The sequence below is a fragment of the Balaenoptera acutorostrata genome, chromosome 6, assembly GCF_949987535.1.
Source record: "Balaenoptera acutorostrata chromosome 6, mBalAcu1.1, whole genome shotgun sequence".
In the NCBI taxonomy this organism is placed as follows: Eukaryota; Metazoa; Chordata; class Mammalia; order Artiodactyla; family Balaenopteridae; genus Balaenoptera; species Balaenoptera acutorostrata.
Genome location: NC_080069.1, coordinates 74,524,266 through 74,548,136, shown reverse-complemented (window position 1 = coordinate 74,548,136; position 23,871 = coordinate 74,524,266). Strand labels below are relative to the sequence as shown.

The window sequence follows — 23,871 nt, the reverse complement described above, 5'->3', positions numbered from 1 at the left end:
TTTCATTTATTTCTGATCTGATCTTTATGATTTCTTTCCTTCTGCTAAATTTGGTTTTTTTTCATTCTTCTTTCTCTAATTGCTTTAGGTGTAAGGTTAGGTTGTTTGAGATTATTCTTGTTTCCTGAGGTAGGATTGTATTGCTATAAACTTCCCTCTTAGAACTGCTTTTGCTGCATCCCATAGGTTTTGGGTCATCGTGTTTTCATTGTCATTTGTTTCTAGGTATTTTCTGATTTCCTTTTTGATTTCTTCAGTGATCTCTTGGTTATTTAGTAGTGTATTGTTTAGGCTCCATGTGTTTGTATTTTTTACAGTTTTTTTCCTGTAATTGATATCTAGTCTCATAGCAGTGCAGTCAGTAAAGATACCTGATATGATTTCAATATTCTTAAACTTACCAAGGCTTGATTTGGAACCAAGGTATGATCTATACTGGAGAATGTTCCATGAGCACTTGAGAAGAAAGTGTATTCTGTTGTTTTTGGATGGAATGTCCTATAGATATCAATTAAGTCCATCTTGTTTAATGTGTGATTTAAAGCTTGTGTTTCCTTATTTATTTTCATTTTGGTTGATCTGTCCATTGGTGAAAGTGAGGTGTTAAAGTCCCCTACTATGATTGTGTTACTGTCGATTTCCCCTTTTATGGCTGTTAGCATTTGCCTTATGTATTGAGGTGCTCTTACACTGGGTACGTACATATTTACAATTGTTATGTCTTCTTGGATTGATTCTTTGATCATTATGTAGTGTCCTTCTTTGTCTCTTGTAATAGTCTTTAAAGTCTATTTTGTCTGATATGAGAATTGTTACTCCAGCTTTCTTTTGATTTCCATTTGCATGGAATATCTTTTTCCATCCCCTCACTTTCAGTCTGTATGTGTCCCTAGGTCTGAAGTGGGTCTCTTGTAGACAGCATATATACGGGTCTTGTTTTTGTATCCATTCAGCCAGTCTATGTCTTTTGGTTGGAGCATTGAATCCATTTACATTTAAGGTAATTATTGATATGTATGTTCCTATTACCATTTTCTTAATTGTTTTGGATTTGTTATTGTAAGTCTTTTCCTTCTCTTGTGTTTCCTGCCTAGAAAAGTTCCTTTAGCATTTGTTGTAAAGTTGGTTTGGTGATGCTGAATTCTCTTAGCTTTTGCTTGTCTGTAAAGGTTTTAATTTGTCCATCAAATCTGAATGAGATCCTTGCTGGGTAGAGTAATCTTGGTTGTAGGTTTTTCCCTTTCATCACTTTAAATATGTCCTGCCACTCCCTTCTGGCTTGCAGAATTTCTGCTGAAATTTCAGCTGTTAACCTTATGGGGATTCCCTTGGATGTTATTTGTTGCTTTTCCCTTGTTGCTTTTAATATATTTTCTTTATATTTAATTTTTAATAGTTTGATTAATATGTGTCTTGGCATGTTTCTCCTTGGATTTATCCTGTATGGGACTCTCTGCACTTCCGGGACTTGATTGACTATTTCCTTTCCCATATTAGGGACGTTTTCAACTATAATCTCCTCAAATATTTTCTCCAACCTTTTCTTTTTGTCTTCTTTTTCTGGGACCCGTATAATTTGAATGTTGGTGCATTTACTGTTGTCCCAGAGGTCTCTGAGACTCTCCTCAATTCTTTTCATTCTTTTTTCTTTATTCTGCTCTGCAGTAGTTATTTCCACTATTTTATCTTCCACGTCACTTATCCGTTCTTCTGCCTCAGTTACTCTGCTATTGATCCCTTCTAGAGAATTTTTTATTTCATTTATTGTGTTGCTCATCATTGCTTGTTTGCTCTCTAGTTCTTCTAGGCCCTTGTTAAACATTTCTTGTATTTTCTCCATTCTATTTCCAAGATTTTGGATCATCTTTACTATCATTACTCTGAAATCTTTTTCAGGTAGACTGCCTATTTCCTCTTCATTGGTTTGGTATGCTGGGTTTTTACTTTGCTCCTTCATATGCTGCATATTTCTCTGTCTTCTCATTTTGCTTAACTTACTGTGTTTGGGGTCTCCTTTTTGCAGGCTGCAGGTTTGTAGTTCCTGTTGTTTTTGGTGTCTGCCCCCAGTGGCTAAGGTTGGTTCAGTGGGTTGTGTAAGCTTCTTGGGTAGGGGACTGATGCCTGTTTTCTGGCAGATGAGGCTGGATCTTGTCTTTCTGGTGGGCAGGACTGCATCTGGTGGTGTGTTTTGGGGTGTCTGTGACCTTATTATGATTTTAGGCAGCCTCTCTGCTAATGGGTGGGGTTGTGTTCCTGTCTTGCTAGTTGTTTGGCATGGGGTGTCCAGCAGTGGAGACTGCTGGTCGTTGAGTGGAGCTGGGTCTTAGCTTTGAGACAGAGATCTCTGGGAGAGCTCTTGCCGATTGAGTTTACGTGGGGCCGGGGGACTCTGGTGGTCCAATGTCCTGAACTCAGCTCTCCCACCTCAGAGCCTCAGGCCTGACACCTCGCCTGAGCACCAAGATCCTTACATGTAAATGGGTTAAATTCTCCAATCCAAAGGCACAGGGTGGCCGGCCTTCTACACTCTGCTCGGTCCTCCAGGTGGGCAGTGTCCTCCGGGCCTGGTCGATATGGAGAGCCTCCTTTGGATCCAGGTCCAGCTGCATTCCCTAGCGTCTAGAAGAAGCAGCCGACACCCCCGTCCTCCCTTATCCCCGCCGCAACTCGTCATGATCCTGGACCATCCCTTCTTTGTATATTTTTGATATTAACACCTTATCATATATACCACTTCTGAATATCTTTTCTCATTCATTTTTCATTTTATTGATAGCTTCTTTCATTGTGCAAAAGTGTTTTTGTTTGATGTAGTCCTGTTTGTTTATTTCTGCTTTCGTTTCCCTTGCCTGGAAGCAATTTTGTGTGTGGGAAAGATCTGAAATAGGGGATTTAATTTTTTTCTGAAATGGGTAACCATTTGTTGAACAGTCTGTCCTCTCTCAATTGTGTTTAAGTCCCTCCTATATCATACAATAAAATGTCAACTATTTCTGGACACTTTATTTGAATCCATTAATCTTTCTGTCTAGAACTATACTAATGCCACACCTTTAATATTACTATAGATTTACATATTTTTGGTGTATGTTATGGCAGGCCCACCATTTTTCTTTTTTCCTGAAAATGTTTTGTCATTCCTTGTCCAAAAGTTTGTCAACTTTTGCCTTCCACTGTTTGTTTTTTAAAATGCTTTTAAAATAATATTTGTTTTCACTTTCAAATGAACCAGCTTTGTCAAGTTCAGGGCAAAAAATCCTATTGGAATTTTTGATTGGAATTAGACTGGATTTATAAGTTGGTATGGGGGGAATTAAAATGTTTACAATTCTGAGTTCAGGAATGATGCACATTTCTTCATTATTTCAGAACTTTGTTTATGTCCTTCAATAACATTTTGTAGTTTCCTTCATATTGGTCTTGTTCATTTGTTTTTATAGACTTAAGTATTTGAGTTCTTATTACAAAAATTCTTTTTGGATTGTTGTTCATATGTTATACTTACTATATCTGCTTTCCCAATCAGAATTATAGTATGTCTTCATTTATTTATGTATTTATCTTTCTCTAATAATAATCATTATAAGTTATTGTCATCATGAATGGGATTCTTTTTTCCCCCTTATACCCTCCAGTTTTATATGATCTACATAATGGAATATGATAGATTTTGTAGATTTATCATATATCCCAAAAATCTACTGGATTCTCATTACCTCTAGAAACTACCGGTTTATTTGCTTGAAATTCTGCTCATTTTCAATTGTATCATTTGCAGAGAACAGTATTTATACTTTTCTTCTTTTTTGTTTTTTGTACTCAAAGTTATTGATAGAAATTTTAGCAAATATGTCAGAAAGGACCATTGATGGAGGGCATCCTTATTTTTTCTATTACTTCCAGTGAAAGAGCTTTTGTTCTTCTCCATGAGACATTATGTGAACTCTTGGAGACTGATAAATGTATAATATGTATATGTTCATTTATTTACTTATTATGTTAAAAACTTCCATGCCAATTTTAAGAATTAAGAGAAGATACTGAACTTTGAGTGCCTTAATTTCTCCTCAATATCTATATGGACAACCATGTAATGTTCACATTTCTTCTTGTTAATGGGATGAATTCTATTGTTTGTTATACTAGCTTACATGATTGGGATAAAATTACTTGTTCAGCTAAATTTTAAAATTTTATTTAATTTTAATTAATTTAAATTTAATAGCTGTATATGGCTAATGGTTACGATATTGGACAATGTAGTTTTATAATAAGAGACTAGTCTATCTAAGCTTAGAAGTATAGAAGTTTAAGATTTACTCAGCAGATTAGTAAATAGTGCTGTCAGTTTGATTACAATTTAAAATTATTTAAAAATGTGTATATGACTAGAATACATTTGAAAAGGTATATACCAAATATTAGTAATATGTATTTGAGAAAATAAATATAGTTGGTTGCATTTTTTTTCTTTTCTGTATTTCCTATTTTCTCTGACATAAAGTAGACAATTTGTGCTAAAAATATTTCCCAGTTTTGTTCAGGATCAAAACCTTTTAAAATCTGTATATGCTGCCCACTAAGATTTTTGTTTAGATTTTTGATTCTTATATTTATATGTGGGACAAATTTATAGCATTTAATGTTATCTTATCTGATGTTGGGACTAAAAAATATTTTTACATACTAAGTGGCATATCTCATCAATTTTGTTTTGAAACAAAGATGACAGTTATCACCTCTCATAGCAAATGAATGGCAGAACTGGGGCTTCTGAAATCCAAACTTCTTCCTGTAGCCATTCCAATCACAAAAAATTAATAACTGCTATGAAAGTACAAAGAAACCAGAGGTATGAAAATGACAAAACTACTGAGGAAAAGTGTTTATTTCTTAAAAATCTGGTCTAAATGTCTAGCAAATCCACCTGGGCTAGGTTATTGTTTCTTTGTCTCTAAAACATTACATGGAAGGCGATTTTCATGTTATATTTAACCGATGAAATCCTAAATTCTGAAGTGTAATGGCTAAGAATAGCTAATACAGAATGTATGCCAGTACATGGTGCAGGGTTTAAAGATGCAGCCTCTGGAACCCTACTGCTTGTATTCAAGCCCCATTTCTACAGCCCACTAGCTAAATAACCCTTGGCAAGTGATTCCATTTATCTTTGTCTCAACTGCTTCATCTATAAAATGGCAATGACTGAAGTATCCAAGATGCTGTGAGGATTAAATGAGTTACTGCATGCAAAGCACTTACAGCTGTGTTTTAACACAGAGCTTAGCCCTCAATGAATGTTAACTACTCATATAAGTACTATGTACTGCGGCAAAGAGCTCTGCAATGCATTGCTTCCTTTATCTTACAACCTAGATCCTTTCTTATTACAACAACCATGGAAGATAGGTGTTTCCCAGCCTTCAAAGATTGAGGAGACTGAGGCTCAGAGCTTATCTTATTCACATAGTTAGCTGATGACTGAGTGGGATGTAAGCCCAGGACTGAGTCAGTCAACAGCTATGCTCTACTACTCAGTTCTACTTACTTTTAAAAATCTATTCAACGAATGTCATAGTATATTCTAAATGCAAAATAAAGCTCACCAAAGAGAAGGAAACATGCCAAAGAGCCACTGAAAAAAAGTATAAGAGAGAACTGTGGAGGAAAGTAATTAAACCTTAAGTAGAAGCTTTAATTATGTGTAGTTACTTACCATGTAATAGCCTGGCAGGAGCTTCTGAAGGAACTCTGCTTCTTTATGCTGAACTGTTTTGATGATAAATTCATCATCACTGGTCACAAAAAACAAGGATCCACTGGCTCCAGGGTTAGACAGCTCTATTAGAGGTTCACTGCATATGGAATACTACAAGAGCAAATAAATAAATAGTAAAAATACATTTAATGTGTATGATGCATACAAGGAAGAAAAATCACAGCGTTACATATCTTGGTCATGTTAAAATAGGAAGCTCTCTCCAAGAGCTTTAAAAGGAGACTCCAGGTATGCTAAGAAGGCTCTTTTGAGATTTCTAAACGTTTACTTGATCCATTTACCTTAATAATTTTACGATGGGAAACATGCCCTCCTCCACCCCCACTATGACAGAATCACAATCACCATATTTGTCCAATGAGACAACTCCAACAGTGGTATTGACCAAGGTGCTTTGTTTCCAACAAGTGCCCATAGAATAACAACAGAAGGTGTGATCCACGCTGTGTATTTGTCACTTGACACCAACACCTATTCTCTTCTCACTATTTACTCTCCCAAGGGAGGTCATCCACTCATGGTTTCAACAAGGAAATGACTCTAACCTCTGAATCTCCAGCTCAGATCTCTCTCTAGGGATCCAGACCTGTATGCCTAACTTTTCAACAGACATTTCTATTTGGTTATACCAGAAACACTGCACATGTAACAAGTTCAAAAGCAAGTTCATCTCAGGCCTGTGGTTAGCCCTTGTGGTGACTTTGTAGTAATTAGAAAGAGGGAACTCTTTTTCCTGGCAGATGCAGCTCTGGACCAGATACAGGTTGGTGAATAGATGAAGGAATGGATTCCAGTCTTCATTCCTTCACCTTAACCAGGTGTTCTTGGGCAGTGCACACCCTGTACAACTATACATGGTGACTCTAGATCATCTGCCTCCTCTCCCATCCTCCATCTTCTCCCCTTTTCCTCTATCTTAGATCATGGAAGCATCATTCATTTTGCTCCCCAAACCAGAAACTTGGGCATCCTCTTTGATGCCTCACATTTCTTCACACTCCATATCTAGACTATTGATAATATCTGCCCCCTTCATGGCATCTCTTTTTCCAGTACCCGAAGTTCAGTGGTTTCATCGTGTCATGCCTTGATTACTATGGCAAGCTCCACCTGTTCTGAACTATCCATTCTTGACCCCCCTGTGCATTCTCCAGCAGGAGACCAGAGATTTTCTAAATTGCATAGCCTTCCACGCCTTCACACCTTTCAATGGGTTCCACTGTTTACAAAGAAGAGAATACCCAAGTTTCTTAAGAGAGCATTTGAGTCCATGAATGATGGAGTCTTGCACTCCAGCCTTCTCTCTCATCACTTCCCTCCTCAAACTCTACCTGTAAACACAGAGAACTATTTCTCATTTTCTTACGTGTGCCACACACTCTTGGCTTTTGCATTTTCCTCTATCGGAAACAACCTCCATGCTACCTTTACCTGGTTGACTACCACTGAATAAAACTTATTCTAAAAAATACCCTTATTTTCTTGAGAATAGAAACTAGACTAGCATTATATTATAACAGAGTATTTTTGGTAGAATGAGTATGCACTTATATGCTTGACATACCAGTTTTAACATATACTCGGCTTGCTGATTCTTCATGAAAACCCTCAGGATGATTTGGTTAATTTCACATATGATTCTAGTTGTATGCCAGAAATGCATCATTCATGTGTTCATTCAACATTTAAAAAGTATCTACTAAGCATCTGTCTGTACTGTCCCAGGCACTCAGGAAGCTTATATTCTAGTAGGAGGAAACAGTCAACAAACAAGTAAATAACTTACACATCAGAATGTGCCAAGTGCTGTTGAGAAAAAGGAAGCATGGAAAGGGGGGCAGGGAGTACCAGCAATGATGAGGACGGAGTGGTCACTAAAAGCATTACTGGGAAGGTGGCATTTGAGGAGAGGCCTGGGGATATTTGGGGAAAGGGTATTCTAGGCAGAGGGAAGGGCAAATGCTAAGATCTTGAGACCTGGAGAGTTCAAGGCACAGCAAGGAGGCCACGGCTAAAGCAGAGGGAGCAGGGAGGAGAGCTGAAAGGGGAGAAGCCAGAAGGGTTGGGTGGACCCGACACACAGGGAGCCATAGGCCATGGTATGGACTTTGGCCCTTTCTCTAGGGGAGCTGAAAGCCACTGCAGCATCTGGAGCAGAGGACCATTCCATCTGCTGTGCTGAGCGCCCACAGTAGGTGGACAAAAGGAAGACACAGTGAGGAGGTTGTTACAGTAACTTTGGCCTTCAGTGTCTGCTGGACAGCGCTTGCCCTGGAAAACTCTCCCTGGTTCTGTGAATCCAGATCAACTGCTTCCTGGCACTGAATGTTCTCATCACACAAGTTACCACAAAATACCTTAATTGCCTATTTAGTTATTCCAAGTTCCCATGAGATTGTAAAACTCTATGAGGGCAGAAACTGTGACTATCTTATACTCTGATACAGTTCAGGACCTGTGCCTTGTACACAGAAGGAACGCAATAAATTTTTGTCAAATAAATGACTGAAATTTACCAACAACTGAAGGGCTGTAAGTCTCACCAAGAAGTGCCCAAAACCAGCAGAACAGTCAATTTTGGGTTAATGAGCTTAGTGTTTATTAGCTAATAAATCCCCATTATTGACTAGAGAAACATTAGGGACAGAGAAAAAGGTAAGGAAGCTACTGTGTGAGATTAGACGAGCCCCAGTGAGAGGCAAAAGCAGGGATGTAAGGAACTGTACTTTGAGGATGGAGGCATCTGAAAACACCAGGGCTGAACATCCTCCAAAGCATTTTATCTGGGCTTGTGAATATTTAAGTCCTCATCACAGAAAAATCTGAGAGGAAGTGAGGAACAAAAGGAAGGAAGGAGGAGAAGAAACAGAGAAACTGGGAGAAGAATGATTAAAAGGAAGTTTCTAGATGTTACCTTTTAAATTATCCTGCTTTGGCAGCACTGTGGGTAAGGGAAACAAAATTCACCAGGAAAAGAAAGAAGCAAGTGTTTGCTGCCTTCCTAAGCGTCACTGGCAACTTCCATCTGCTACCTCCTTCTTTTTCCTCTAGCCTTGCTTCCTGAAGCTCTCTTGCTAAGCAGCAATGCAGCCTAAGCCCTTATGAATGAGTTGAGGATAAGAGAGGAAAACAAAAATAGTCATCATACTGCACACAGGATGCCATAAAAGCCAAGAAGAAGCAGAGGAAACCTTCTCTGCTGTGGGCAGAGTCCACGTGGAAGGAAAGGCCCAGGACTTGGAATTGACTGATGTTTCTAAAATCATGACTCTGTCAGTAGCCAGTTCTGTGACCTTGAGTGAGGAACTTAGCATCTTGGAGTCTTAGGAACCTCACCTCTAAAATAAAGATGGTAATATCTACCTAACAGCAGCTCAAAGTTTTAAAAACGAATGCTCTTGAAACCCCTGGCAGAGTGACCACTTAGTCATTGCTGTTGCCATTTTTCATTACATGATCATACACACAGCTGGAGAGCCAGCAGTGCCCTAGGATGTACTGAGGGTTTCAGCCTAAGTCCCACGACAAGACGGCTACCCAAAGGTACACTAAGATATTCTTGGTGAAGCAAGAAAAGAGATGGGTCGGGGTGACAAGATAAGTTAGGGGTTTGGGATTAACATATACACACTACTATATGTAAAATTGATAAACAACAAGAACCTACTGTATAGCACAGGGAACTCTACTCAATATCTTGTAATACCTACAATGGAAAAGAATCTGAAAAAGAATGTGTTTGTGTATAACACACACACACACACACACATAACTGAATCACTTTGCTGTACACTTGAAACTAACATGACGTGAATTAACTATAATTCAACTAGAAAATAAATTAATTTTAAAAAAAGAAAGAAAAAAGCTGGGTCTTCTGTATAATCATGAATTTGAGACCCTGGAAAATAAAGGTGTGGATCCCATTCTCATGAAAAGTGAAGGCAGACCCCAGACTCTCTTTAGGATTCTGATTTTTTGTTCCATGGGGTTTGAATTTCTGGCACAGAATCTTCTTATGGATAGGAGTAAATGTTGTGAAAGTACAAAAGCAGCAAAGAATGCAGAAATTAGGGGCTGCAAATAGAGAAATTAGGGGGTGATCCAGGAAGAGCTGTCTAGGGAAAACTGGATTCAGACCTGAACATCTGCTTCCAATTAAAGTCTCAAATTCTTCTACAAGCAGTAACACAATCTGGAGGCTATTTCATTGGTTACTTAATTGCCAAATACTCCTTTATTATGTAATTCATAAATGAATAAGAATGGAGAAATCAGTTGTTTTGACCTATTTTAATAACCATTTTGGGGTCACTCCTAGCACAGCATCAGTCTGCAATAAACTAGCATTATGATGCTGAACACCTGGGACTATTACCGTTATCACCTCTAATTCTATGGTTTTCCACCCTGCAACTTGGTTACCATTTTCTCTGCTAAGCAATCTTCTCTGAAATGTTGCCTTTTCAGAGCAAATACAGAGGAGCTATGGGAACATTTTAATTAGCCATGATCAACAAGCCCCTGTGTGCACGCCTGGGTTGATGCACCTTCCCAGCTCTCTCATCTGCCTAAGCTGTTCCAATGTGTTCCTTCCCTGCCTTCTATTTCCTGCAGGGCCTCCCTATGTACCCACTGGAAAGAATGCAAAGTACAACGCAGCTGGGCCCTGCCAAGGCAAATTAACGTTGTAAACTTGCACAGTGAGGTGAAGATCATTTTTCCTGCCATTTCTTACCCTCGACAGTGTCAAATATTCACCCCGCTCTCTTTCTTATGGGTGTTGGTGAGCCTGAAAAATATCATATAAATCACCCTGGATATGGGAATACCCAGGCACCTGGTAAAGAAGGAAATGAACCAAAGACCTGTTGCCCAAGCAGAAATGGGAAAAAAATGCTCTGGACCCCTTGGCCTTTCCCTGGGAGGCATTTATTTAGGAACAAATAAGGAATAAGGAGCATTTGCATTGCTGTGCGGTGCACGTGGACATACCTTCACCGCACTGTCTTACATCCAAATTATGCACGTTTCAACATGAACTTGTAATTAGCATGCACATGGTAAGTTTTAATGGTACTGAGAATGTAATCAGAGTAATTCAGGCTGAAATCCAGATGCAACAGCATAAGACTAAGTAGAAATACAAACATATCACAGAGATCCAATATCAAATCTACCAATTGTTACCAACCCCTACATAAAGTTACCCTCTCCTTTCCTCTCCCATTTAGATCAGTGTATCTTCAAAAATTTGGGTTTAGATAACCCGAGTTTGATAGATGCCAGCATACATTTGTGATCTGCACTGTATCCTTTTTTTTTTCTTCACACAGTTTTTCGGGGGACGTTTTATTTCATTTTTCTGTGCTTTTTTGGGCTTAACTCTTTGAAAATATGCTTTGTTAGGGGTCTTTTACCTCTTTGGCTGTATTCTTCAGAATGGATAACCACAGTTCATAGTTTGATGGCTAGGGAGTGGCCACCTTGAGACCACATCTAGTAAGAGGTCTGAGACTTAGTGGTTGGGAAGCATGAGGCCAGCTGGTGGAGGGAAAGAGCACCAGGGAAGGAGGTGAGACCACTGTTCGGGCCTGGGCTCTGCCTCCACTCCCCAGCGTGGGTAACCTTGGGAACCTCCCTTCACCAGCTTCAGATTCCTCATCTACAATGAAGAGTTGGGTTAAAAAGTCTCTGAGTTTCCACCTGACTCTCTGAAGCATGTTGTGTCCGGCAAAAGACCCCTTCCTCATCTACCACACTCCAGATGACTGGGTGGGCTCCTCAGATGTAGTAGTTTAGAGTGAGCTTCCAGAAGCTCCAAGACCAGTAAGGTGAGCTGCCTTGGTCCTGGGCTGTGGGTGGCCCCAAACACTGGGGACCAGGCGGCCATGTTTAGCTAGAGGCCCACTGTCCTTGTTCTGTTTCTTGCAGGTCCCAGAGATGGGTCCGGTTATTGAACTGTGTGTACAATTAATAAGGGAGGTGGAAAACGCAATCAAACAAAAGCACACTTATCTGTCTGATCCCATCTTTTTTTCCCCCCTAACTTTTCATTATGGAAAATTTCAAACATACACGAAAGTAAAGAGAACTAATTAACATTATGTGTGAATTGACACACGTGTCTATCTTCTGGCTTCAACAGCTGTCAACTCATGGCCAACCTTGTTTCCTTTACGCCCTCAACCATTGCCCTGGCTGCTTCCCTCAGATTCTTTTGAAGCAAATCGCAGACATCAAATCATTTCTCCCCACAGATATTTCAGTATGTGTCTCTAAAACACAAGGATTCCTCTTTTAAAACAGAACCACAATTGCAATTTTTAAGTCACAGTTAAACTACGCCATGCCCCTAAGAAGCCCCCCTAATCATCAATCCAACAGAGAGAGACCTCTCCCTCCTTTGAAATCCTGGAGTATTTATTGTTTTGCTTCTGTCTTTTTATTTACTGCCTGGTAGAATTAGTTGTTTTCCCACATAAATCATCATTCCAATTGGATTCTAAGTTCTCTGAGTGTCATGACTTATAATTTTTTGAATCTCTCCATAATTATTAGCAAAGTATATTACAGTTGGTATTCAAAGTACCCAGTGATCAATTAACTACCTCTTGCCAGGTACATGAAGAAGGACTTTTGCTTTGAGAAGCCATCAGCTTGGTCTCCCCTGCTCCTTTGTAAATACTCTGACCTCATTATGAAGGTAACTTTTTCAGCTTAAAGGCTCATTAGGAAACTGTATAAGCTGTGTGCGTTGTTGCTCAGAAAAAGGCCTTCCCCAAGGAGAGAAATCTTGTGAGAAAGACTGAGTAAAAGAATGGGCTTCCCAGCCTGCAGGTCAGTGGTCACAGGAACACTAAAGGAAGACCTACTCAGGGTAGACAGCCATCTCATCACACTGATTGAATCTGTGTTATGAAATGCAAGTCTAGTGGCATCTCCTTGGCTGGCAGAAGCTCAAGGTAAGTCAGAAGAGAATCCATTAACTGGTAACATATGGCAGAAGATGAGGTATCAATCTTGTTTTCAATAACACAATATCAAGACCCCACTGGGTTCTCCAAACGTGTTTCGTGAATGTCAGTGACCCTCAGTAATTACAGAATGGCCAGAAACTAAAGGATCTTCTCTAAGGTACACCCCACCCCCCAATCCTGCAAATGTGTGTGTTTGTGTTGTACTTGAGTGGTTGGGAGGGCAGGGTTGGTAATGCTGGGTAGAGGCACCTAGTCTCTCCATCAAAGGGGTGTGGTGAGGCAGAGAGCAACATAGCCATTCTGACAGGTGTGAGGTGATAGCTCACTGTGGTTTTGATTTGCATCTCTCTGATGATTAGTGATACTGAGCATCTTTTCATGTGCCTGTTGGCCATCTGTATGTCTTTTTTGGAAAAATGTCTATTCAGATCCTCTGCCCATTTTTTAATTGGGTTGTTTATTTATTTATTTTTGATGTTGAGTTGTATGAGTGCACATTTAAGGGCAGCAGAGTGCCCGAGGACTTTCTACTCAGTTCTCACGCTCTGTGAAGACTTATTAATGTGCCTTGAGGAACCAGTATTCTCTCATTCATCAGGCAGAAGTCATGTTATTTTCTTAGGGCCCAGCTAAATTCGTGGGTTTTCATCAGCCCAGAACAGAATCAGCTCTGAATTTAACCATTTATACTTTACCCAAATTATAAGATACAGTTTAAAAACTCTCTGTTAACAAGTAACACATGTTGCTGTACTTCCTCTGCAAAGGATTATTCTAGGATCTGGCTCAAGTCTTATTAAGATCGTTCAGAATGGGATGAACAATAACTATTTGATGGTATCCTTCCTAAAGCTTCTTGAAAACCAATTTTCAAGAGCCCCAGGGTGTTAACAGTGATCAAATTATGAGAGAAACCATTTTTTCTCTTGAAACAGAAAGAAAGCTCCTGGCTTCTTGAACAGGAAAAAGGTAAAACTCTGAGGTCACATCAGACATTCTCACAATAAGGCGGCTGTGTTTGTACCCACTGTGTGCAAGGAGGCAGACAGGGAGAAGAGACAGGCCGAAGGATAATACATGTTCTGGTACCAAACAAAAACACCTTTAGAAAGAGCCGGCATGAAGAGCTGTTGAGAATAAAACTATCCAGCTGCTTTAAAATCATATTCAAATTGTAGGTCAAGGTGAAAATGGCTGTGGGCCAAGGCAGGTTTGAGACGAATGGTATGAATAAGTCAATTAAAATAGGAAGGCTTTCATACAGAATCCAATCAGCAAAATTCACAGGAGTCTTTATAACTAATTATAATATATCTGTTAGAATAATTATCTGAAGTAGCAACCAATACCCCACTTATTTAAATATCAATTACCATAGCAGATTTTGTAGCTATCAGGTAAAAGCTGCAGAGTCAAACTACATTTCCTGAAGCTAAATTTATAATCCTTATGAAACTTGAAACTTTTACTATGCTCCAGAGCTTTGTAAAATAAGAGACACAAGCCACTTGTCACTGTTGCTATGAGAAAAATGTTGACGTCACACATTTCTGGAGAAGGAAGGAAAATGATAGGTTCTTACCAAGTAATCATCAGGCTTGATACCAAAAAGTTCTCTGAAATATCGGAATGCTAGTGGAGCATATGTCTTAAATCTGAAGTCTGGGTAGTGATGTGCTGGGGTCAGATTGCTCCCTTCACTGCAGTTAAAATGTTAAAAAGAAAAAAAAAGAAAGAGAGAGAGAGAAGGAACATCAGCAAAGACAATTTTGACTTCAAATTCTAGCTCTATTAGTCCTGTGCCAATTTCCCCTCTAGGAAAACATCCCTTGATACTGGGTCTCTCTAAGCTCATGTCACAAAGGCCAATGGGCATCAGGTAAAAACAGATGCTAACGCAGCAAGGGCCACTCCAAGCAGGCATCCCTTGCCAATCACAGTGTGTCTTTAGCCTGAAAATTCATCATCCCCCTCTGCCTCCTTCCTGGGAAAATCTCTCCATTTTCCCCAATGAAACCACTGTGGTAATGCTTTAGGTATAAGATCCAGGGCTTAGTGTTTGGAGCAATGTCAAAAAATTTTTGGGCCATGAATTTTGAATGTTGGATAAACATTTTAAACTAGGAATAAGTAAAATAATTTAGAAAATATCTCACCAACACAGAGAACCATCACAGTGGAAATAGATGGGTCCTGAATCTGAACTCTTTCTTACATCCGTAGTTACAGGAAAAAGACCTTAGATATTTTACGGATTTTAAAACCTGATTTCCATTCCCATATATATCATTATCTTTTTTTCCCTCTTCTGGGTTCACCTTTGAAAATTTTTGTGCAAAATTTATGATATATAAAAGGTATAAAGAAATCAGTGAATACTCATGAACCTAAAATGCTGCTTAAGAATATTATTCATATAGTTGAATTGCCTTCTGTTCTTTTTACTGATCATATACCCGTCCTTCTCTTCAGAGGCAGCCACTACCCTGAATTTTGATGTTTATGATGTTTACCATTCATTTTATTCTTTGACTACATATATTTCACATGACATCAGAAAAGTCACCTAATCCTTCATTGTAAGAAATTAGAACAATGCAGTAGAATAATAAACTTTTATGTAGCGATTCAGGGTCTCCTTTTACCACATTCTAGGTGGGACACTGAAGGTTGATTTTCATGGATGTTACACAAATCAGCTGTGCAAATAAAAAGGCTTTTAGCACACAACAAGCACTTGGAATCTACTACAATTTAAGTTTGCTGAGGTCAGTCAGAATTTTGTATCGGCACCTAACACATGGTAGACAATAAGTATTTTTTGAGTGAAAAAATGAGTTTTCAAGATAATGCTAATTCAGTAAAGTTGATTAAGCTTAGGTTCAAAAGTCAACATATAAAGTCAAAATCACCATAGTCAAAGATCATCCTTGATCTGTTCAATGTACCCAGTGTGGCCAGGGTTTCCCCTGCATGGTTACAGATGACTGTTCCTTTTGGTGAGTTCCAGAGGAAGTAGTTGGCTTGTGTTGTTAGGGGCCATCCTCTTATAATAAATCTTATCTGGAAAGGCCACGACTGCACTCAGGCAGCAGCAAGGCACGCACAGGAGGGGAGTGACACAGGAACGGAGGCTGCCTGGGAGAAGAGCTCATGTATGGAAGAGCCCCCATATCACCTGCTCACTTAAATGGCTATTGTTGCCCTAAGTAAGTACAGCTGAATATTCATAATGCTTGTATGACACCCAGGTATGGTATTCAAACATTTCCTCATTCCATATTTTGGGATTTATGAGGAGACATGCACTCAGTTACAGCTCTTATGGGATTGCCAAAAGGAATGATTTTGGAACTTATATGAATATAACTTGAAAACATGCGCTATGTAGACATAAGAGGTAAAAGCAGAGGTTCAAAATGACCTCTGACATCCTTCTTCACTGTTGCAAACAAGTAAAAATAATCACAATGCCTTGGGTTCTGAAGCAGGCTATTTTCAGTGGGTTAAGAGTGTTGCCAATTTTTTAATTTGTTCCACTCTGTTTTCTCCTTTCAATCTCATGCAAAGCAATTCATTCCATTACAGCAGATCACCTTCAACATTCAAGAGTAAAATAAAACACCCGTTCCACTTACATGGAATTATTCTTTAAATGATTTATTTCCATGCAGTTGGGGGGCCCAAGATTTTATTAGAGAGGATACAGTATTTTTTATTATCATTTTCATTTTTGGTTACTCTGAGCTTCTTGAGTTGTTCACCTTTCCCTGAAGCAAGTATTAATTACAATAGTTTTCCTTTGATTCACATCTCCCTGACTACTGTGGTTTATTCAGCAATGGTGTAAAAAGGATAGTGTTAGGGGTCCTTGGCGATGAGACAGGCAGACACACGCACGCACGCACGCACGCACACACATACACACACACACACACACACACAGAACATCTCTGGTTAGAGAAAGGGAACATTCGTTTCTTTAGGTATCCACCCTGACACAGCTCGTATTAAAAGCCACCACATCACTAAAAATGAGAAAAAAACCCCACTGAATCTAGCTAGCTTTGGGCCACATTAAGATACAGAGAATGGTATGGGTCAACTGTGAGGCGGGCTTGCCTGTATGGGGTCATCAATAAATTGTATTTGTATAAATGGAGATGATGAAAAGGGGACAGGGATAATACTTAACACAGGCATTATAGAAAGTGGCAATTTCTTCACAGCATAATTAACGTATATTAATAATTAACTGCTGAGGTTATACAATCTTGAACCTCTCCATTTGCCTGAATGGAGAGGAACATTCCCTAATAGTGGATCATAAGACATCGCCACTTTTTTTTCTCGTAGTAGATTTTAGCTTATGAATTCTGCTTTCCTTTGACACACATTAAGACTTTGCATTCTGTCAAATCATACTGGACATCCTGTATGGGAGTTAAGATGCTCCTAACTTCCTGTAGTCCAGGGAGACCTGGGTTCCGGTTCCATCTCTGCCATTTACAAGCTGTGCTCTCTGAGGCCTGGTACTGACCCTCTAGAAATAACACGGCAAAGTGGATGGAAACGTGAAAGGCCATGCACCTGGCAAGTGGGGAGCCCTCAGTGCGTCTGGATGATTAAGGCTGTGTGGTGACGGGAGACAGCCCAGGGTTGGACACGTCACGTGGAGAATGAAGTGACTAACGGGCTTAAAAAGAAAAAAAAAAAAGGGAAAAAGAAAGTGACAAAATGAGAAAATATTTGCAACTCATATCACAAAGAGCTAATCTCCCAATACAAAGAGCTCCAAAATACAGCAAAGAAAAAGACCCAAAAGTTATATATGTAAAAAAAAATAGCCAAGGGTATAATCAGGCACTTCACAGAAATGGAAGTATAAATGACTTACGCATATGAAAAGATGTTCAACCTCATTTATAATAGAATAAATGCAAACTAACGGTCACTGAGATATCATTTTCTCTCTCAGATGGGTAAAAATTTAAAACTTGGATATAGCTCAAGGGAGACTGGCACCCTGAGACACTATTAGTGGGAAAGTAAATTGATACTTTTCCTTTGGAGGACATTTTCACAGCCCCTGTCAAAATGACAAATGTACATAACTCTTGATTCAGCAAATGCATGGCTATAATTTACAGTACAGATAAACTACTGTTTGTACAAAATGACATGTTTGTACCTGGTTATTCATTATAGCACTGTTTGTAAGGACAAAGGATTGGAAGCAACTTAGATGTCTCTCAGAAGGGAACCAGTCAACTTAATTATGGTTCAGCCACACACTGGAATACAATGCAGCTATTAGAAAAGAACGAGGAGGCTTACGTACTGACGTGGTGAGATCTGAGACAGATTAAGTGAAAGAAGCTTGATGCAGAACACTGTGTATGGCATGCCACCATTTGTATACAAAAACAAAAAATATATCTTTGGCATGTATCGGCACAAAAAATCCTTGAAGGATATACAGACCCCAAGTAACAGTGATCACTAGAGTTAGACAGGTAATAAAGGCACAGGAATGAAAGGGACACTTTTCACAGTATTTCTTCTAAAAGCATCATGAGGATTAACCCTTCTACATATTACCATTTACAACATTAAAATTTTTTTTTTTAAGTTAGGGGTAAAAGCCATAACCCCAAAACAAAGCTCTGCACACTGGGTACCACACAGCAGAAGGGTTTGCTTCTGCTTATTAAGCTGTGCCAGTGAGTAACAAATACCAACTCGGCATGAATGAAGTTCTACTGAAGGAAATGCAAATTAATGGGCTGTTGGCTCTAGCTGGAGTTTGTCAGGAGGTATAGGGCACAAGAGCAACACCAAACAGCGGGTGCAGTGAGGATCAGCCTGCAGACACTAACCTGCTTTTCTGAGGTTGGGCACTGGCAGACCTCTACTGGGTACCAGTGTGGGTGCTGGTCCACTGACGCCCAGCACAGAGGTTCCTCTGCACGTGCACGAAAGGCTAAGCCAAGGCAGTAACACAACTGCAATCAGCATTAGTCTGCTGGCCAGTGGAAGAGGTCCACCAAAGACTCCTGCAGGCTTTCCTTGCCGGGGCCTGGGCGGTAGCCATCAGGAGACTGTCCAGCACCTAGACTTGCTCAGCAAAAACGGACTCTGCTGGAGAGCAGACTTCTTCACAATTTAAGACTTATGTTTCTTCAATCCATTTATGTAGTGATTGGGGAAAAAAAACTCCACTTTCCTGTCTTGGCATAAAATTGAGCCTTTGGAAATTTCAGCTGTGAGGTTTTCACCAGGGGTCTGACATGTTTGGATCCCAAGAGCTGGTAAAATTTCAACAATAAAAATCTGGAGGCCGACTTGGGATTTCCAACTTGCTTTTGCCGAGTAAGAACCTAAACAAGTAAGCCAACACACAGTACTGTCCTATCAAATTATTAAAGAAAAGGTTTTGTTAACTCCACTGAAGGAGGAAGAAACTTCGACTAAAAAACTGTACTTTTCTCTATCTTGTCCTTTTCTCCCTTATTTCACCAAGAAGCAAAGTTTGATTATGGATCAGCTCTGGCATTTTGATATTCACTCTTCAGAGGAGTGTTCAATTTTTAATTTAACTAAATTTAATTTAAAGTTAGTGTTTGTCTTAAGTCCAAAAGTACGTTATTTCTTAATGGCAATAAATGTTTCGGATTATACAACGCTGAAGCTTGAGGAAGCATTAGCCACCATCTGGAATTTCCCATTTAGCAGATAAGGAAATCAAAGTCCAGGGAGGGAAAGTACTGACTGAAGCTAGTCAGGAACAAACAAGAGGGGAGATTAGATCCACATCAGGGCAGTGGAAAAGTCACAAGCAGTCAGCTTTGCTTTAACTTCAATTTAATGTTCCTCGGTTAGTCTTCCTTTTCAGGATGCAGTCAGAGGCTTCAGGTACAACCTGCCCAAATACCCCAACTACTTCCCCAGGAGGGCCTCAGGTAGGCTGAGTCCGATTAGCCACGCTGGGGTTCTCATCTGTATGTACCGTGAACACCCAGCTTTGTGTATGTGATTTTAGAGCCTGATAACCAAGCGCTATTTTTGGCGGCACTGGTTGGAGAGATTTGGTGCTAAGCAACGGGGTGAAACTGATTAAGCATCTCCAGGACCCTTAAGGGGTCCAGTTTTGGAGCTGAGGCCCAGAGTTTTGAGGTTTTAGAGGCAGCACTTTATATATGGTGAGCTTCCTTGATTTCAAACTGAAACCGACAGTTAGTGGGTTTGCGGCCTCCTGGCAAAACAAGTGGGTCAGCAACTCCTAGGTGACAGATTTATCATGAGGGATTGGCTCATGCGATTATGGAGGCTGAAAAGTCCCATGATCTGCCATATGCAAGCTGGAGGCCCAGGAGAGCTGGTGGTGTAATTCCAGTCCAAACCCGAATGTCTGAGAACCAGGAAAGCCAATGGTATAAGGCCTGGTCCAAGTCTGAAGACCCAAGAACCAGGAATGCTGACATCCCAGGGCAAGAGAAGATGGATGTCCCAGCTCAAGCAGGGAGTGAATTAGCCCTTTTCCCACCTCTTTGTTCTATTCAGGCCCTCAACAAATTGGATGATGCCCACCCAAACTGGTGAGGTGATTTTCTTTACTCAGTCTATTGATTCAAATGCTAATTTCTTCTAGAAACATCCTCACAGACACACCCAGAAATAATGTCTTATCAGCTAACTGGGTATCTCTTAGCCAGTCACGTTGACACATAAATTTAACCATCACAGCAAACATGACCACACCTCCCATGAGGCAGGATAAGTGAAGGGTCCTTTGTCCTAATGTACAGATGGTGATACTGAGACAAAGAAAACGTAAGTGCAATACAATTGGACAAGTGACACTACAGTTCAGTAACAAACTAGTGGTGGCAGCCAGTCTTCAGAGTAGACCTTTGTAAGTCAGGGTATGAAGAAGCAACTTTAAGCATTATTAATTGCCTCTGCCAACTCAGGCAAGGTAGAGATTGCTCAGTTTTCACATATGACTATTTCACCTGTGAAACAGAAATTGGTCCTCTCTCTTGCCAGATTAGACAGTGCTCTTGAATGGAAAAACAGAACAAACATGAGAAAATAATAGACATACCCCCCTGCTGGTGCCAACCTCCTTCTGCTGAGCATGTCTGTGATGGGTACCCCTGAGCCGCCTTGTGAAACACGAGCCTGCACCATCTTTTGAGGCGAACCAGCTGACAGCCAGTCTTTAAAAGTCAGTAGCTGAAGACAGCTTAAATTCCAAAACCAAAGAATGCATTCTGGGGTGTCATTTACTGGGAACATGTGATATCGTTGTTCATCATCTACATGTTAAACTTCTCAAGTAGTTATTAACACACTGGGAAATTATGTTTTGAAGGCAATTTCAAATAAGTTTAAATGTTATGTAATATTCAGTGCATGCAATAAATCTTTCATTTTTGAGTTAAAGGAAGAGGTATATAATTTTTATTGACAGAAAATAATTTTTCCCCATCCCCACTACATAAATGTTGAACAAATATTTAAAAAGTTTTGACTTGAAGGGACCTTGTGTTATTGGCTTGTCCAGTGACAGTCACACCTCTCATTTAATCCTGAGAAGAATATTCTGGCAGCTTTGTGTTCTATCCACATCTGTATAAAAACCTGGTATGGAATGTCTGTATAGATCAGGGGTTGGCAATCTTTTTAGAGTCTTGTTGCAACTACTCAACAGTGCTGTCGTAGTGCAAAAGGAGACATAGACAATATGTAAGTGAATGGGCGAGGCTGTGTTACCACTGGATGAGGCTGTGTTACAAGTAAACTTTATTTAAAAAAAGAGGCAGGGGGCCAGCTTTTTCTCTTGAGCTGTAGTGTGCTGACCCCTGGTACAGATAGATTCTTGGATGAGTTTATGACAGTGAAACTTGAAATGCAGGTGGTTGGCTAGTCTGTCAAAACCATAACGTCTAGCACTGATATCTGGCAACACTTATATGCACCTTTGACATATATGTTTGCTTGTCATTTAGAATAATGTTTCGCCCTTACAGTAGTTCTGTGGAATTCTCTCCTCTCTTTGAGGGTATTCCCTGGAGATTCAAATAAATCCCAGAGAGCATCCATCAATCTAAGGTCAGTCTGTGCTTTGCAATGGTCCTCACATCAAGCTAAACTCCATTTCGTAAGTGAGGAGATGAAAATTCAGGAGAGCTTTACAAATTCTTTGGTTAGATAATTATTCTTGAATATGGAAAGATATATAAACTTTTATTGCCAGCTTTCCAGAGAAGGCAGTGACGGTGTCTCCTGCAGGGGAGTAGAGGGATGGATTCAAGCTGGTTGTCAAGGGGCCAGACAGGTAGATTTAGTTTCATAATTCTAGATTTTTTTTTTGATTCAAAAATGCAGAAATACTGTTCCTGTGCCTTATCACCATAGTGTCGGGAGAAACAAAACTTTGGAGCCAGCCACCCCGGAGTTCAAATCCTGGCTTTACCATTTATTGGTTTATCACTTTGGGTTAAGCCACTTAACATCTCAGGGTCTTAGTTACTTCATATATAAAATGGCTTTTTTTATGGTAAAGATGAAAGTAATAACAATAATTGAATAATGTATATTATATAAATATTATTAATAAAACTATGCTTGGTCCATAGTTGGCACATAAACTTTGCCTCCTGTTGCCAGTTCAGGTTCAGGTTTACATGGTAGAAACATTATAAAACATCCTCTTTCTTCCTAATTCCATTTACACGGGAACATTGATCTGAAACCCTGAGTTTCTGATCATGGCACAGAATTTGGGGTCAAAAGATTAAGATATGACCATGGTTCTCTTACTCATCTACTTTGTGATCTTGGAAGATCATGGAACCAGATAGTTGAAAAGGGTATTATATCATCCTTCAAATCTTAAACAGGTCCAGAGCTTTCTCCATCTACAAAATGAAATAATCTGTAGTGCAAATACATAATATCTGAAAATAACTTTGAGCCACTTTAAAATAAAGAAATAAAAAATAACACAATGCACTTTGTTGCTAAGGGAAACAGAACCAGCAGTTTCCTAGCAGTGGTAAATTAAAACATCTCAAGTCACCCTAATCAATTAGTTCTATGACCCAGATAAATGCATTGAATTTTAGAGCCACCAGAGACTTCAGAATGTTTCAGCTGCTTCAACAAGGGCCAGTCCTGCCCACCTTTCTCTACTCGTCCACAGGCATATGGGCAGGTAGGGAAGGAGCATTATTTGGCCCCTTTACTGAGTTATAAATGACATACAATAGAGTATAAAGTTTATTAATCTTCACATATGCATATACCAGTGAAACCACCACCATGATCAAGATACTGAATTTATCCATCACTTTGGGGGGCATTTTGATTGCTACAGTTACTGGCATGGCCTGGGGTTGACAAATGTGCAGTCTTGCACAAAGAATTACCTCATCCAAAAAAAAGCCAATAGCACCTCCATTGAGAAATACTGGGTCCAATCCCTTTGCTAAACCAATGAAGAAACTGAGCCCAGATGAGGAAACTGAGACAAGACCCCATGTAAGTTTCTTCTGTTTCATATAAATGCATCTGGAGCACAGATGTTCTTTAAACAAACAATACAGCATCTGCTGAAAGAAATTTTTGCCTGAATCAAACGTTTAATGTCATATTGACATTTAAAAGCTATATATGTGACGATGGACTCCTCTAAATAGGGTCAGTTAGCTGGGTGCTCCCCTCACCAGTGACACGTGTGCCATTCAGCGGCTGCTGCTGCTATCCTGGAATATAGAGTTAAGGTCAAAGATACAGAATCCAGCCAGGTCCAACTTTGGTTTCTTACTCCTGAATAAAAAGGTGAAAAAAAATCTCATTCTTGTCTTAATCATAACGATGCAGTATGCTTATGATACACTGTCAGTGAACAAAAGGAATCAAGGCACTCAAAGGGCCTAAAAGTGCCTATGAAGACCTCAGTTATGTGCTCCTTGTTGTACGTATCTTATACAGTATCATGTATAATTCAGTTGCTAAACAGATGTAATTTTGATATCTAAGATATTAATTTAAAAATCATTTAGGGTTTTATGAGCTCCGAGAACAAAACTTGGTATCAACTAG

General features: G+C 39.6%; 1 protein-coding gene across 5 annotated transcripts in view; it reads right to left on the bottom strand.

Annotated features, from left to right (window-relative positions):
• PIP5K1B (phosphatidylinositol-4-phosphate 5-kinase type 1 beta) overlaps nt 1–23,871 on the bottom strand; it is a 349,897-nt gene that overhangs the window by 140,525 nt on the left and 185,501 nt on the right. For all 5 annotated transcript variants that reach the window (XM_057548627.1, XM_007182239.2, XM_007182240.3 and 2 more), the window contains 2 exons: nt 14,342–14,459; nt 5,717–5,869 (listed from right to left, as the gene is read on the bottom strand). In XM_057548627.1, coding sequence (XP_057404610.1) covers nt 5,717–5,869; nt 14,342–14,459 — 271 coding nt within the window. The remainder of the gene's footprint in view (nt 1–5,716; nt 5,870–14,341; nt 14,460–23,871) is intronic.